At 41.5% G+C, this 16693-nt stretch overlaps 1 protein-coding gene across 2 annotated transcripts; it reads right to left on the bottom strand.

Moving 5' to 3' along the window:
- Positions 1-3007: 3007 nt before the first annotated feature.
- AKTIP (AKT interacting protein) lies at positions 3008-12990 on the bottom strand. Of its 2 annotated transcripts, none has more exons than XM_010082571.1 (9): positions 12890-12990; positions 11384-11589; positions 9346-9410; positions 9162-9262; positions 7919-8007; positions 7749-7847; positions 7420-7527; positions 6664-6724; positions 3008-3929 (listed from the first exon to the last, which is right to left on the bottom strand). In XM_010082571.1, exons 1-9 carry the CDS (start codon positions 12929-12931, stop codon positions 3819-3821), a joined length of 882 nt encoding a protein of 293 aa, XP_010080873.1. In that variant the 5' UTR covers positions 12932-12990; the 3' UTR covers positions 3008-3818. The 2 variants fall into 2 exon arrangements, with proteins under 2 accessions (XP_010080873.1, XP_010080874.1); XM_010082572.1 differs by having other exon boundaries at positions 3008-3926.
- Positions 12991-16693: the final 3703 nt, after the last annotated feature.

Genomic DNA, 16693 nt, shown 5'->3' with positions numbered 1-16693 from the left:
CCAGTTCTGTTTCCTACTGCAAACTCAGCACAGGCTTTTGGCGATTCCAAGGCAGTTACGATTCCTCACAACGTGCCAGGGGTCTGAAATACAGGCTCCCAGGGCATTAATGCCACGCAGGAGAGAAAGCGGAGCGAGGCCGGTGACACAGAGCCAGCTCTGTCTCCTCTGCACTGGGTGACAAGGCAGCTGGCTGTTTTCCTCACATGTTGTTTTACAAGCCCAAGACCGTGTCAAAGGCCCCCTCAGCCGTGCTGAACCCCTCTAGAGCCTTCCTTAGCAGGCAACAACTACTGCAGGGTGCTCAACTGCAGCGTCACGCCTGACGAAAAGCAGGTATTTGTTAGAAAGGTTAAGGAGCAGCGGCACAGGATATGGAGGATGGAGTCAAATGGAACAAATGCACATCTAGGATCATCAGAAATCTGTTCCCTGCAATGCCAGACACAAAAGCCAGAAACACTATGAAGGGTTTGGCGGGTTTTTTTGCCCTAAGTAGCAACTAGCTGCACAAGAAGCAAGAAAAGAAAAAAGGTAAGAGAGCAACAAAAGAAACATTCTTTAACACCCAGTCGCTGTACACAAGTGCTCGTGGCCTTTGCTTCTCCAATGTAACAGTTTGGCAGCCTTTGCTTTCCTATTTCAGAACTACTTGAGGCAGAAAACAACTGAAGTCCCAGAGTGCAGGCACTGCTACAGCCCTGCGCTACCTACCACCTTCTGTTCTGCTCCGAGCAGAGGGAGGCCGAGCAAGACACCAGTCCCACCACTACTGCCTCCCGCCCTCCCTCCCCCTCCAAGGAGCCCATCAGCAGCGAGATCACTCACCCTTTTCCTGGACACGGTCTTCCACCTTTTCAGCACAGATCCCAGGGAGAGGTGACCACATCCGTGCTGGGAGACGAAGCCAGGAGCGCTCTGCAGAGCTGTGGGGCCCACGGAGCTGCATGCGGCCACACTGTCCCAGAGGTGCCACAGGTGCTGCCAGCACACGCTCCCCGCGCAACACACTGCACCCGAGGGTGGGCACAGGAGCCTCCCAGCCCGCAGGAGGGATTTCCCTCTCACCGACAGAGGCGGGCCAGACAGCTTCTGTGGCTGGCAATACAGGGTCAGAACAACATTCTTTGCTTTGAAAAACTGAAAAATTAAGTTTCAAACCCCTATTTTACACTGTTTCCTAAAGATCACTGAATGAGGAGGACTGGAGCAAAGAGCAACGTGCCCAGGTATTCGCCACGCAGGAGGAAAACCACACATGAGCATGGGCACACACACACACTCACACCCTCCAGCGCTGCTTCTCACTAGTTTTCAAGAAACAGCTGTGGCACTAAGCAACTGCTCCAGAAGGCTTCCACTGCCTTTTGCTTTCCTGTGGAGGGTAAGGAAGAGAGGGAAGGACAGAAGGTCTTTCTGAACATGTCATCAGAGAACTGTCAACAGGAACAGCAGAGACAATTTGCAATTGTCTGAAACGTTATCAGCAACAACCTTCAGAGAGCCACTGAAGACTGCAGATTTGCTCTAGATTTCCCCATCCATGTTTAAATACCGCTGCCTCAACACACCTTCTCGGCCCCATAACAAAGTTGGATTGAGCTCTGAGCTAGAGGAGGCAGATTTGTGCTGAAGATAGTAGAAACTGAGTTTACTCCAAATTAATTGCCCTACAAAATGAAACCAAGTCACAGACATCTCACCCAGCGATTGACTCACCTTGGCAAAAACGTCCTTTTGGAAGATCTGCACTCAACCACCGCTTTCAACACAGTTTACAATATAAAAAAAAAAGAACAACAGTGCATTGAAAGCCATGAAATAAGTTTCAGTCTGCTGTACTAATTCACATGACCAGAGCCTGCCAGAGCCTTCAGTTTACACAGGCCCATACCTCACATACACAGAGGCAGCAAGAGCTTTCAGAAAGCTAAAGGCAACAGTTCAGTTGCAAACGCCTTGTTCAGAAGCACCCACTTGGTACTCCAGGCTTCAGATTCCTCTTACTTTAACCTCAAATTTGTTTAGGAAGGAGCCACTCCAAATTATATTTCTCTTACTACACTGAATACAAATGGACATACTAAGGTTTAGAAAAAACATTTTAGCATTCAGTCAAGAACCTTGGTCCAGTGACAGACACTTTATAAGATGAGGGGAGTTAAAGAGGAAAGAGCAGCCCCAATAAATGCACCCTTGGATGCCCTTCCTTCTCCACCTTAAAGAGGATCTTTGCTCTCCGCATACCCTCTGCATCCTTCTGTCTAAAGAGGAATTCCAGCAGGACTAGACACACTCCAGGCAGCCCCACATCTCAAAGGCAGAAGCTTTAAAGGTTTAAAGCAACATTATGCATCAAGATTTCAACATTACCTCAAAGTACTTAACTTATACAATGTGAAGTGCTGCATGGAAGCCACTCAAGTCATCCCTACCGGCACATTAAATTAATCCTTTGATGTACAACAGCATATTCTGTGCATAGCCTTTGCCTATTTCCTTAAGAGCTAAGAAGTTGTTCTCAAAGGGAACACAGAAAGGTGGTTATATGGCAAGAGGATTTATCTTGGCAGATAAAGACAAGCCACCCCCCAAAACAGACACCACATCACATTACACGTGAAGTCACTAATACTTGTCACTAGAGAGTAGGGTTTGCATCACTGCCATCAGTACAGGTATGAGGAGCCACAGACAATGCAGCCCAACTGTAAAGGGTTAACATTATCAGTTTCGATAGGAAGATCCTGTAAGGCGGCATTATACCAGGCTATGGCACTAGGAAGACTCCTGTGAAAAGTAAGATTCTGTCCTGAGCTCACACATGCTTTAGAAAGGTTTTCCTGTTGGTGGAGCAAAACTGTATTTAACCGGTCTCTTCAGTACATCCTGTTACCGTTACATCCTGAACACAAATGCAGAAAAGTACATATGCAGCCAGGTGCCTCCGTTCTGGTTCCGGCCTTTGCTAAATGTCTACAATAGAGACAAGTAGAGGAACAAATGCTAGATCATGGTTTCTCTTTATTTTAAGATGTCACTATTAACACACATTAGTCACGCTATCCTAAGTAATCCCCTAGACACCTAGGGAATGTAAAATCCTCTAAGGCTTTATTAGCTCAAGAGACCACCATTAAAAGCTTTGATTTTAGTGTTCTATAGTAAAAGTCTAACAAGCCTGACACTCTGCTTTCACCCTGCCAGACTAATGTGCGATTCAGTGACAATATCCATTTAGAAATCAATAATACATCATACATCATCCCCAGCTTTATCTCTGGAAAGTGCTAAATGGAGACAATGAACCATCTATTTACAATTTCAAATCCCAATATATTTACAATAGAAACCAAAGTATTTAAAACCATTAAATATAGTGTTTAACTCTGCTATATTAGTTTACATGAACACAGCTTACCTCTGGCATCATATTTCCAATGCTAATATTTCTGCCAGTAATTTATGATTTTTTAAAAAAATTGCTATTCCTGGAGGGGAAAAAAAAAGCTTAAAAACCAACCCAAAGCCTCCAGGCATTTCAGAGCCCTGAGGAATTACCCACCCTAGATAGTCTTCAGGTAGAAGTACTGCAGTGTTCAAGAGAGACTTCCAAACTCCAGGCAAACCTTTAAAACCTAATGCACATGTAAAACATTAAGAGTCAGCAATCCACTGAACACGTGTACTGGAGTCACTGCTACCATTCAGGTTTTGCTAATCCATAGTCAAGAAGGAAACTGCTGCTTTGCTGCTTCTCCCTCCATTACAATCCCTCCACCCGCAGAAAGTGTTTTGTGCACCATAGTCCAGAAGAGCTAAGTAGGCATCGTCTTCTCTTCTTTGCTGAAGGGCTGAACTGAGCCAGGCTTTACCCATGACAGGCCAGAAACATGCATGCTTTTGCAGTGCTGATCTTCTGGCTTCTTCTAGGTAGAAGAAAGTTAAAGTCAGAACTATTAGATACCCCAAGCCCTCTTAAAGTCCCTCCCCATCCACGTTACTTTTGGCAAATACAAGTATAAAAGAGGTTAGCATCGTTTCCTCTCCTCAAAGAGAAACAGTCAAATGGCTGGTGGTTTCATTTCTGTGAACGTGTGTGGCCTCTGCAGAACTACCTGGACATCACAGGAGAGTTTAATGACTCAGTTCCTCTTCTGCTACCCCATCATAGATACTCTCCAAATAGTGCCTTTTGCTTGAAGGCCATGGCCCAGCACCACTGCACTGCTATTTGCCAGATTTCTTGGTTCTACAGAAAGAAGCACTTCTGCCATGAACCTGACGTTATAACGGTAGTGTAACTGCCTTGTGATGCTGGGCATCCTGTGGAGATGGCCCCCATCCCACTGAAGGCTTCTGAATGCAAACTGACATAGCAAAGTAGCAACTGACACCTTTGCTATACTGTGGAATTTCTTAATATTTTCCAAGGACAGCCCTTCCCTTCCCTGAGCATTTATCAACATTAAATGCTTGAACAGTAACCATTTCTAGCCAACACAATGCAATGAACATTTGAGAGTGACCACTGCAATTTAAAAGACAAAAAAAAAAAGCTTCAAGTTGAGGGAGAAAAGTGCAACCTCAAGCATCGGTAGACTCACAGCAGTTTATGAAGATCAGTAAATTAGATACCTGCTCTAGCAGGTCAAAGAAACAGGACAGCTTGCAGGTTTTTTGCATACCAGGAACTAGCCCTGCCCCTACCCTGCTACAGGCTCATCAGATCATTTGGATGCTAACTACATCCAACCTGCAATGACACATCAAGCCCTCAAAAGGGATAATTAAGTAAGTAGACTCTGTCATCCTATGGGAAGCCTTTTGCCTGACAAAGTAAATTAAGCCAGCAAGAAAACTGAACCTGTACTTCTTCTGTCCCTCCCCACATTTTGTGTAAAAGGTGACAGTGCGTGACAGAATTGTCACAACACATCAAACACCAAACAAGAGGGATCAGTTAGGCTTGAGCCTGGCAGAGCAGCACCTGCCTGTCACCTGCTGCACACAGGACATCACCTAGCAAAAGCCACGTGCTCAGCAGGGAACTGGGACATCACAGCCTTCCCTGGGCTACAGCTCTAGAACAGACTAGTTGTTTCCCAGGGCACAGGAACTACACAGGTAATAAACAAGGATAAAGGGTTGCAGGAGAAAGGAATGACAGGATACGTGATTAGGGAACATCCTTTTAGAGGGAAGGAAAAGAACATTCTCAGCTCCCTGGCATTCTGGAACACACCTAAGGCACGGAAGTTTGGCCATTCCTGCGATCAACAGACTACTCTGGCAATTAAAGCACCATACATGCAATAGTTACCGAACATGTCAGTTTTCAGTTAAAAACAAACTAACATGCACCTCCAAAGAAAAAAGGACAAAAGAAAAGTCATCACTGATGACTTACATCATGGTAGCATTACATTTGCTGTCAGTCTCATCATATCCCTTCCATTTCAAGGGGCTCAGCCTGTTCTTTCTCTTTAGGTCTTTGATTTAAAGGATAAGAAAGGAGGTGGAGAACTAAGGACAAGGCCAGGGGAGGCGGGGGTGGAGGGGGGAGAGTCAAAAGTTTTTATAACACCACCAAGAAGTCAGAATCTGATCAAAATATTTTCCTGTGCGTGTTCTAAGGCAGAAGAAAGGCCACCTTGCCTCAAGCCCTGCTGTGACTCTGCCAGCTGGGAACATTGCTACACTGAGCTTACAGGCAACGTATCATATCAAGATGAATGTAAAAATCTCATTCATGCCAGAAGACATGCAAGAACATGAGCTAAAGCTTGCAGTGACGAAGACAAGTTTGCACTGACCAAAAAAAAAAATTTTAATTACAGAAAAAGCAGCAAACCACACCACAGCTCTAGTGCAAGAAGCCCGAGTCAGTAACTTAAACATTCAGAGTGCATTTCCCTGCCCGTTCAGCAGACACCAGCCACCATTTCAGAATCCCTAGGCACTGCAAGTGGATCGACTTGTCATGCCACTCAGTGCAGACTCAGAATTGCTGTGCTCCAGCTCTTGCCAAGGGCAAAAAAATTACTAAAAAAACCCAAAACCCAAGCAAACAAACTTTCCCCTTCCCCAAAACCAAAGGTGCTGCTCAGGTGAAAGCAGAAGTAACTCTAAGCACCCTTTGATTAGTTGTCATTAGAAATCAGCAGCGTCAGAGATCCGAGCAAGATACTCACTCTGCTTGTGCTGCTTCAAAAAGTTTGGAATGAGAAGAAAGCCCTGAAGCTTTGATTCAGCAATAAAAGATCTCTCAACAGAAGAGAACAAAGAAGTTGGGGGCTCTCAGATTATGCAGAAGCAGTAACGGTCATCACAAGTGCAGGACAAGCTAGCAGGCAGTCCACAAATGCCTTCTTTCCCCTTCTTCCCTCCCTTCCATCTCTAAACAAAAAAATCTGCCAAGTGCGCCAACAATTGTACTAACAAAGCTCTCTAGCAGGCTAAATGATTAATTGCTTAACACACTGAAGTTAGAACAGTGACATAACTGCTTAGTTAGGCGACCAAATCAGTTTCAGCATGCCTGCTGATCCAAAAGAGGGCTGGAATAAGGTCTGTCTAGTACGTGATCATCACAAAGAGAACCTTTCTTCCCTTATCAGGCAATAAACCCTTACTATGGCGAGAATCTGGACTTTGACATACCTTCTGAGTCAACATCTTCTCTCTAGCTTCATCATGTATAGCTGGATTCCATGGAGAAAAACTATGGAGAAAGCATAGTTACCGCTTTGCATTTTTGCAAACTACAGCATAGACGGAGCAGAAAGCAGCAATTTGCCTTGGTTTAGTTTGTTGAATTTCAAATAAACTACAAGTCTGAGTTTTCACTGTTAAAACATACAGTTCGGAAAAAAATTCAAATTTTCAACACAAAATAATTAGGTTTTCATTTCTGTTTGCAATGAAGTTCAGCCATTCAGCAGGTGTTACACAAAATACTACTCATACTCACTATGGAGCTGACTGTTCCATCCCCCACGCAGTCAAGCTAAAAAGTATTTTAAAAGTATGATCAAAGCTACAGTCATGCAAACTGAGAAAAGCCGGAAAGCCTGAAAGCAATATTTACTCCATGGGTTTCTCCACTTGAGGGAGGTGGAGTGGTTTTGGGGCTTTTGTTTGTTTGTCTTGGGGTTTGTTTGTTTGTTTGGGGTTTTGTTGAGGTATTTTAAGTCTTGGTTGCCTAGCGAAACACCAGTAAACACAAGTGTCTAGTTATATTTAAGATTCACTCAATACTGAACAAAAGGAAACGAGAGTGGGAATATTCAAAGTATTGCTATAAATGTAAGAAAAAACAGGTCAGTCAACCTTAGCAGAGAAAGGCTTCAAATAACAACTATACCAGAACTTGTTCTCAAAACATTAGGACATGGTGAATTTGTTCATGGTACTTACACGATTGCATAGGGATCCTCTATTTTAGGCTGATCAAATAAATGACTGCTGCATAGTTTGACACTGTCCACCACTTTACTTTTGAACAGCTGAATATCTTTTTCATACCTGCAAGAGAGAGGTAAGTAATGTTCAGTAATTACAAGGAGGCACAGGTTTGCTCTGCAAGCACAGACAGACTTGGCAAAGCCTCGGCTCTAGTTCCTAGTGCAACCAACTCTAGAGGTAAAGACCATGAACTGATAAACAATTTTACAAATCTCTTGTTTCTGCAAGTCTATGCAAAAATCTCTGAAGAGACCATGTGTATGCAGGTGGAAGATACTTACAGCACTGCAGCCTCAGGGTTCAGAGGACTAGTTGTATCAATCTTGTAGAAGACTCTGCGAGCATACATTAATACTTGCCATATGTGATTATGATTTCGCCTAAAAAACAAAACACGATGAAGAACGGAACAAACTTCTTTTAAATTATACATCAGTATTTTACCACTAACCTCCATTTTGCAAATGCTCTTTTCACATCCAGTTCACCAGATAAAGGATCTACTAATGGATGGAAGACAGGCAGATCAAAAACCAGGCGCTGCATTAGAAAAAAAAAATTTGTTATGACAACTTCAATCCTAATGTTAAAACCACAGGGTGAAGGTGAGTCAGATATGGCTTCCAAATAATAATTAATTGTTACTGTATTAAAAGAAAGCATCCTGAAGTGATTTATACCAGCTGTGAAACTGCAACCCAACACACCCATGTTACATGCAGGGTCTTGGGCTCTCTCGTACTTATCACCAAACCAGGAAAGCAACTCAGCTAACTGCACAAGCACTAGTGCCAACACAGGCAATAACACCAGATAAGATCAGATTAAAGGAGTTTTTTCTGATTTTGCTATTTGTGACTGTAAGCTGTTTACATACTTGAGCTATAATCAGTATTTTTTTTACCCTACACACTTTTAAGTAACCTGTGCAGTGACACCATGGCGTCTTCAGTTCTGCACAGCTAGTTTCCTCTGGTGTTCGTGCATGCTTCCAAAAGAAAACTTAGTTTCAACAGGAAGGTTTTAAAGCCCTATGCTAACAAAAGAATGATGCTTGTAGGAGAGGTACTAATCTTTGAAAGATACTGTTTGCTACTAGTTCTGTCCTTTTAAAGATGATAGCTTCACACAAAACTTGACACCAAGCAGACAGCTTCCCAACATAACAACTCGTTCTCAACTATGGCAGTTATCATATCCACCTGTCCCCACATCTTCCTCTTAAAGAAATTTGGCCAAGAGGGCCAGCTGCTCTGCTCTGGAAAGTCAGGTTGCCACAGAGGGTTTTTTTGTTTGTTTGTTTTTTGGGTGTTTTTTTTAATCAATGTAATAACTTGGATACTTTTCCCTAAAGAGGAAAAGGGAGTACAGAATTTGGATAAGTTTGGATAAGGACGTTAACTTCCTTGCCAAGGAAGTAGCAGAACAAGAGTTGAGGTAAAAGAACTGGCTGATAACTTAATATTCTAATGCATCTAGCCTCAGGAAGTTCAGTCTACACCAGCCTCAGTAATCAGAGTCACATGATTCCTCCACAGATGTTAGGAAATATGCACAAGACATCGCAAATGAGCCCAGCCAGCTGAACAAAACTACTTCAAGGAAATGAGAAGCTAGTTGGTGTATTAGCTTTAACAGGAAGTCACACTTAAAACACCAGAAAACAAGAAAAACCCGAGACACACACAGCTTACCGGGCAGTCTCCATCTGGGTAATTATCAGGAATATAGACAGTAAATTTAAACACGCCATCCTGGTAGAGCCCATGTCTTATGAATATTACACCAAACCACACTGCAAGTGAGAAAGTTCGCTTGAATTAAAGAATTGAAAATGTATATATATAGAAAAATTTAAAAGTTTAAACTGAAACTTACTTAATGCTGATCGGTAAGATGGCTGCACGTAGACACCCGGCAACTTCTGCTTTACAACCAAGGTACTGCAATTAGAATCAGGATTTAGAATAGCTCCACAACTACACTAAATCTACAGCCACCTAACAACAGTAAACCCAGAACACACTACCAATAGCTTAACAGGGGACTGCTTCCACAAACTTACACTCAAATCCCAAGGGTAGATCACTCGCAGAAGGATGTAGCAGAAAACAAGTGAAACCATATTCTTTCACTCTTGCTTTTCCTACCCCTCCAAGGGTCACTAACAGGAAACATTATTTCTCCTGATAAAACTGTAAGCAGAGAAATAAATTCTTCCCCCGGTAGATGCATTTAATGCATGTCAGTTCTGAAATTTCCACTTTTCTACTGAATCCCCAGTTTCAAAGTAGAGAAGAAAAAAAGAAATGCAATTAAGTAATTCTGAAGGCAGATTTGCAGTCAATTGTAGTTAATTCTGACATGTGACCTAACTTTAACTTAAATTTTAAACAAGTAGTTTTTTAGTTTAAGATGAGATTATGCTGCAGTAAAACAGAAACTACACTGGTAACTGACAAAACAATGTAACACAATAAAAAGGACAGCCAAGAACTGGTGTATATTAGAGATGTGGACTGAATGATTCCAGGCATCTCATTAACAGGATGGACCACGTCATTTCCCCAAACTCGCACTTATTTGCTATTTCACTGCTTGTGATGATAATCCAGTCACGATCTTCAGTCATCCATGACCAGTGCATTATAAAAAGAGTTTCTACCTCTCCCTTTGCCTTTTAGGAAAGTCCATCTGATAATCAACAGCACTACCCAGGCAAAATGTGCTGTTGTTGCTATTTTTCAAATCAATAAGCACAAGAAGCTGATAGTAAGTTTAAAAAGCTGTAGTTGTATAGTATTCAGATAGTACCGACCACTATGAAGTGAATAATGTGTATTTTTATAAGTTTTCCAGTTACTTGGCACGTTATGTCCACTACACTGAACTCTGCATGCTTGCACAAGCAAACAATAATCATAAAGCAAACTATTAACACAGTGCTCTGCTTACAATTTCCAAAATATTCATTATTATTTCTCTAATAATGAATTTGGTAAACTGGGAGTTTACATTATGATACCAATACATTTTTGCATGCTGCAGAAGAAAAACATCTTTCTTGAATTTAGAGAAGTCAAAAAAAGATTAATGTTTTCAGAGTTCTCACTTTCTATTTAATGGTTAAATTGAACTGAGCCTTAGTGTTGCATAAGGACTCCAGGGATTTCATTCCAAAAGACACCACATACTTGAGAATCCAGTATGTCTATTACAGAGGAAGTTCCTTCAGCTTTGTAGCACAAAACAGTTTATGTAACTTAGTGTAACTAGAAAGCTTTGCAGACAAATAGAGATTTGTATGCTCCTGCAGCAGTCTACAAATCACTAGATTGGATCCAATGCAACTGATCACACTAACTGCTCCCTCCCAATTTTCACGGTAAATATAACTGAAAGACAGGAAAGAATTTAGTCTTCCTAATATCCACGTAATAAGCCATATCAGTAGGCATTCAAGTGTTCCATGTAACAACCAAAGAAAGCTCTCACTTCCTAACTCCATTAGACAATACCATACATTCATAACCATCTTCCCACTAGACATCTGCTTGCTTCTATTAATATTTAATATTTGTTTCAAAAATTTGGTATATCTGACCAAAAAACTATTAGGATAACTGCTATGAGGACACCTAAACCCAAAATGTATTTACTTCAAGACAGAGAAACACAATAGTTCAGAGAACCACATCTAAACACACCCCTTAAAATCTTGTCTCATATTCCTCTCCCCTTCTATCTCAAGAGATTGAAACTGCTCCAGAAAAATGATTTTGTGGAAGTTAAGTTTTACTGCCTTCTTCAAGGACTATGGCAGTGACACCATGCAAGAACCAGATGCCTGCATGGTTTTTTCCCACTGAAGCATAAGCCCAATGACCTAAAAAAGACAAAAAAAGCTAAAACCTACAATTCTGCAAGGAGGGAATACTCCAAATAAAAAGGCCCATAGGAAGCATGTGTTCCATTTGTCGACTGGGCTGACGTGGCAGGGGAAGCAGGTTTGGTTATTGGCACAGCATTCTTTGGAATAGAAGGCAACTGTTTCTTTGTAGAGGCTCGTAGAGGACTGGTTCGCAGCTCTCCACTCAAAGTTTTCTCTTCAGCATCGGGTCTCTGTTAGATTAAAGAGAAACATGAGATTACAGGACGTATTTCATAAGCATTTAACATATGAACATATTTTAACACGGGTTTAAACCCAACCTTGTTAATTACACATTTGGCCAATGAAACATATCTTGGGTTTCAGTGTTCTACTGTTGTGGGTCAGGGGGTGGTATCTGTTTGGGTTTTGTTTTTAAATAGACTATTATTCAATCAAATCTAGGCTACAAGTACACAAGTAATCAATGCTGGATAGGAAATCTGCAGATTAGCACAAACGCTTAAGGAGGCTTACATTTATTTAGAAACGGGAACCAGATAGTATGTAACATCAGCTTAGAAGAGTCAATCTATTTCTAGCACACAGTGCATCAAGATAAATCATTTCCACTGACAAACTCTAGACTTCAAAGAGTCCTTAGAGGTAGTGTAACGCTGAGATGAAGTAAGAACTTTCTACAGAAAACAATGTATTTCACTTCCTGGCTGTGCTTAAGACACCAACATCCCTCTCAGAGCTGATCATACAGCCTGTTCCCACTGTGGGAGAATCACCGTTTGACAGTGATATCAAGCCCAATTTAAATAGTTTTGCTATAGCAACCTTTTAATGTTTATGCTGTCTTTTATTTAAAAAAAAGAAAAAACAAAAACACTTTCCTACTTTTCACTGCTAGAGAACACTGCACTATGCACAGACCTCAGGCTCATTCTATAGATTGCCAAGACAAATGTGCAGGCTACAGACATGTGATGAGGCTCGCTGTGGTGACTGCAGGCATGATGTAGGCTATATTGTTTCTAGGCGCTTGAGACTTGGACTAGTAACAACACCTATGTCACAAGCATCGTCAACAAACTTACACAATTTGCCCTAGCAACACCTGAGAAGTGATTGACCCTGGAACCATCGTGCTTTTACACGCACAATCTGAAGTAGCAATAGCACTATGGAGGCACAGTTTTGTCAGTGCTCACTGCACATGCCATACCTGGCTAAGGTTTAAGACAGTAAACAAATGCCATAAGAAACAAGTGTTTCAACCACATGAACAAGTTTGTTTCATCTTTCCTACTTAAAGATGCTTCAGATAAGAAAAGTCAGCAAATTCCGGAGTAGCCTCCATGCACAAGCACATTCCAGTTAATACAGCTCAAAGCTAGCTTACAGTTTTATTGGAGATTATCACAGCCCTCAGGATAAAACACACACTCCAACTGTATTTGCACATCATCCATTGGTCTTTTCCAGACCCGCTACCACCCCTCAATGTATGTTAACACCTTATGGCATCCATTTATTAAATACCTTGCGCACAGAACTTGTAGACATGCTCCAGAAAGGGTTCATAACGTGTATTCCAATAAAGGACTGCAACTTTTCCGTGTCTTCAGGCCTCTCTAGTTTATACCCTAAAAATACACAGAATGGATATGCATTGTAATAGATAAACAGTGCTCAATATTTAAAGATAACTCAGATGTAACTCCACAGTGAGCTTTATATTCCCATAACATCATAAGAAAACTTCTTGTAGTTAAGATTGGCGACAGTTAAAATTGCCGAAGCTCTATCATGTATCAGACTCCAGGACAATAGTATAGTTGTCTATGAAATAATTTTTGCGCTTGAATCCCTTCCTTCTTTCGCTAGAAAGACACTCTAGATTCTGTGTTCCATGTTTTCTCTTGACAACCGGAAAAAAAAACTGTCTCAGGACAGCCAAGAACCATCCTCTCTACCCATGCAAATATTAAAAAGCAATCACTGCACCACTCAAGTCCAGCACCGGACAGCGTGACAATGGCTTACTCTTGTAGCATGGTCAGGTGGTGTCCCTCGCATACACTGCTGACTTTGCATGTTTCTGAAACACTCCAGTTTGAAAAAATCTCTGCCATTCACAGTGAAAGAGCTGATCTCCCCCATCGAGTTTGCACCATGTATACGTCACTTTGTTTTCGTCTGCATTGGAACACCACCAGGAATAGACACAGCCAGAGAACACAGAAGTTCTTCTGTAGCTTATTTAATGGTTTCATTATGAGCACTAAGGCTTAGTGCTCTTTAGATCAGCAGTTCAATCACAAGGACTTCAGCAGTATTTGGAGTGTCAGCGTGTCATCTACTGTGCATGTCCATGTTTCTCTTTTTTTTTTTTTCTTTTTTAAAGTCTTGCTATTGTTTGTGCAAGAACTCTCACCTACAGCACCTCTTGTCCAGCACAGCCTATTTCCCGTACTCTTTCTTCCCTCCAGTTCCCCTAGCTTACCTTCCCTGCTCGTAACCCCATTTCTGGCTACATTAACTAAGGTTTTGAGGCAACTCACTTTACTCAATTTCTTGAATAGGAAGTCGTACAACACTGACCAAGGCAATTCCTAGGATGAGAGATAAACAAAGAGAATGGCACAGGCTTCTATTGTGGTCAACACTAAGTTTTGCTACACTAAGCAAGGCACCACCTGTTCACCCACTGCTTTTGTTAGTTTATAGAGAAAACAGTAATATGATTAATCTTCCTAAAAGGAACATTAATGTCAAAATTTTGTTAAAAGAAATAACAAACAAGCAAACAATAAATCAGACTATTTATCCAAAGAAAGTCTAGCCATAGTGAATTTTTAAAATAAACATTGATATCAAATAATAGGTATTGTTCTAGACTATCTAATAGCCAAGCATTCAAAAAAATGCAAGCACCATTCAGCAAAGTGATGAAAATTCATTTCTCCACCCCAAAATCATCTCAAACATTCCAGTACACATGATTCCTCCAGATGTTTTTCCTCTTCAGCAGCCAGAGAGTCTCTCATCATTGTGAGCCACTGAAAACAGAAAGTCAAAGCACAGCTACTGTGCTGGGGCAGGCCCTGTGACAGCAGGGAGAAGATGTTTTCACCTTTCCCCATCCCCTGTCTGGAAAGCAGAGCCGCACCAGAGGGCTATGCCACCAGCCTCTTCTCTTCCACGAAACTCAGCCAGGCTAAGACAGCAAGACAGCAGGCTGGGAAGGTACAAGACATTTCCTGGGGAAACTTTGGTGTAACCAGAGGGTGGAAGAACTGACGCACAAAGTGAGCACTTGAGTGCTATGGCTTTGACAAGAGAGAAAAGTGCTGGGAGCTGAGGTACAGGCTGGAAGACAATTAGCTGGAATCTGGAGTGATTATGGGGTTGAGTGTGACTTTTTTGGTTGGTTGGCTTGGTGGTTTTTTTAAGACTAGGTAACATAAATCACATTATTCCAGAACCAGACATATGAGATACAGGAGTTGAGCAGGACAAAGAATGAGGTGTGTACGTGAAAAACAGCCTAACCTACTAGCAGTGAAACAGGGAACTGATCTAGAACCTCGGTAACTGGTGCTGGATGGAGTTCAGTCACTGACTCCACCTTTCAGAAAGCAGCTATGCATCTCAGTACACTTCCAGCTTTGCTGAAAAGCTTTTCATTATAGAGATGCTTATTTACAGGCTCTTAAGAATCGTTTATATCTCCAAATAAAACATTATTTTAGCTCTAGTCAAACTACAGAGATTCTCTTGCACAAAGATCTTTTATCCAGTTGCCTGCCAGTAACAAGTGATACATACTTTCGTCTTAAACTTCTTGTTAAGCTGTCTCCAGTCCCATTCACCTATCAAAATACTATTTATGATGGAAAACTAAAAACCACGGAGTACCAGCTTCCAAGAGGAGGGTCATTCAAAAACCCTTTCAATGTGTTTTAGAGCTTATTTTAAATCACACTCACTCCTTCTAGCTACGCTTCATGGAAGGAGAATGGTTGCAGAACAGGAAATTGACCTGCAACTGCTTATGCTCTCTAGTGCCTTTACCTCACAATTTACTATCCCACAGCAATCACAAGATTAAAAAAAATTTTTAAAAAAAATCAAGTAAGAGCACATTGAAGTTAGGCTGTTTATCCCGCTTCTCACTATGCAGAAGGTCAGCAGTGGACAAGGAGAGCCAAGTCCCAACATTGTTAAGTAGAATTTCTCAGCAGTTTTATCATTCGCTCTTACATGGGGCTACAGTGTCTACTACAAGGTCCCTACGGCAGCTCACAGTGCTGTAACTACCAAAACAATCGGGTTCCCAAAAGAAGCCAATACACTCTCCTCATTTTATGAAAAGTGAATAAATACACTCAAAATCATTACTCTGTCTCCTTTCACGTTGTCATCACTCACAGTGCCTTATTTAAGAAAAGGCTTAATCGTGTGTCGCTCAGCAATACATTCTGCTGATTTCTACTACTTCAAGAATAGAAAGTAACAGCAACCCTCCCAAGCAGTCCGCCTCCCACGGGCTTTTTATAGATATCTTTTCCTCTGGTGTTTTCCTTCTAGTACAACAGATATTCAAAAGAGACACAACAAACTTGTGAAGAAACATTATTTCAAATACTGCTTCTTGGAAAGGCCGTCTGACTTCTACACAGCGCTGCATTACCGGGTCCTGTCACACCTGGACCAAGAAAGCCACCTGCCACCAAGCACAACCTTATGTTGAGGTTTGGCAGCAACTGAGGTGCACAATACAGGAGAGCAATCAGAGCCAGTGTAAACTCGTGCCGGACTTAATCATCACTCTAAAACAGAAAAATGAAGACATCACTAGTGATAAACCAAAATTCTAAGTACTTTGCTTTTGCACCTTTTCCTCCTCTACACTAGGTACTCTCATTAAAGATTACTTTTATTGTTTATACATGCTGTCATATCACGTGGCATATTTTTTCCCTGTCATCAGCAGAGCTATTAGACTACATACAACACTAAACCAATTTGACAAAAACATCACCTGTCTGGAACAGAGCACTTTCTAAATATTTTATGGAAACATAAATGATTCCTCAAGATGGAAAAATGAAGTACAAAAACCCAAATGTATAAAATATGTAATTAAATTTTTATATACCTGTTTTTATGCATTTTATTCCCTACCTAAAAGGGAAGGTAACCACTCCTACAGTTGAGAACAAACAGAGCTGATTAGGCAGAGCACTGGAGAAGAACAATACACACTGATCACAACACCGTTACACATTTGTCCAGCAACTGTAACCGCCAGTTTACACCAGAACTTATTTCTCCTCAGTA

The sequence above is a fragment of the Pterocles gutturalis genome, unplaced genomic scaffold (assembly GCF_000699245.1).
Source record: "Pterocles gutturalis isolate BGI_N339 unplaced genomic scaffold, ASM69924v1 scaffold43744, whole genome shotgun sequence".
Lineage (NCBI taxonomy): Eukaryota > Metazoa > Chordata > Aves > Pterocliformes > Pteroclidae > Pterocles > Pterocles gutturalis.
Note: the sequence above shows the minus strand (reverse complement) of the source record. Positions and strands in the feature narration are given on the sequence as shown.

Excerpts from the sequence above, each read along its gene's own strand:
- AKTIP (XM_010082571.1), bottom strand. The coding sequence starts at position 12,931 with ATGAACCCTTTCTGGAGCATGTCTACAAGTTCTGTGCGCAAG. Across the intron at positions 9,411-11,383 it reads TATTCCCTCCTTGCAGAATT|TACCTTGGTTGTAAAGCAGA; the intron begins GTAGGTTTTAGC and ends TTCTAATTGCAG. Across the intron at positions 8,008-9,161 it reads ACCCAGATGGAGACTGCCCG|CGCCTGGTTTTTGATCTGCC; the intron begins GTAAGCTGTGTG and ends TTTCTAATGCAG.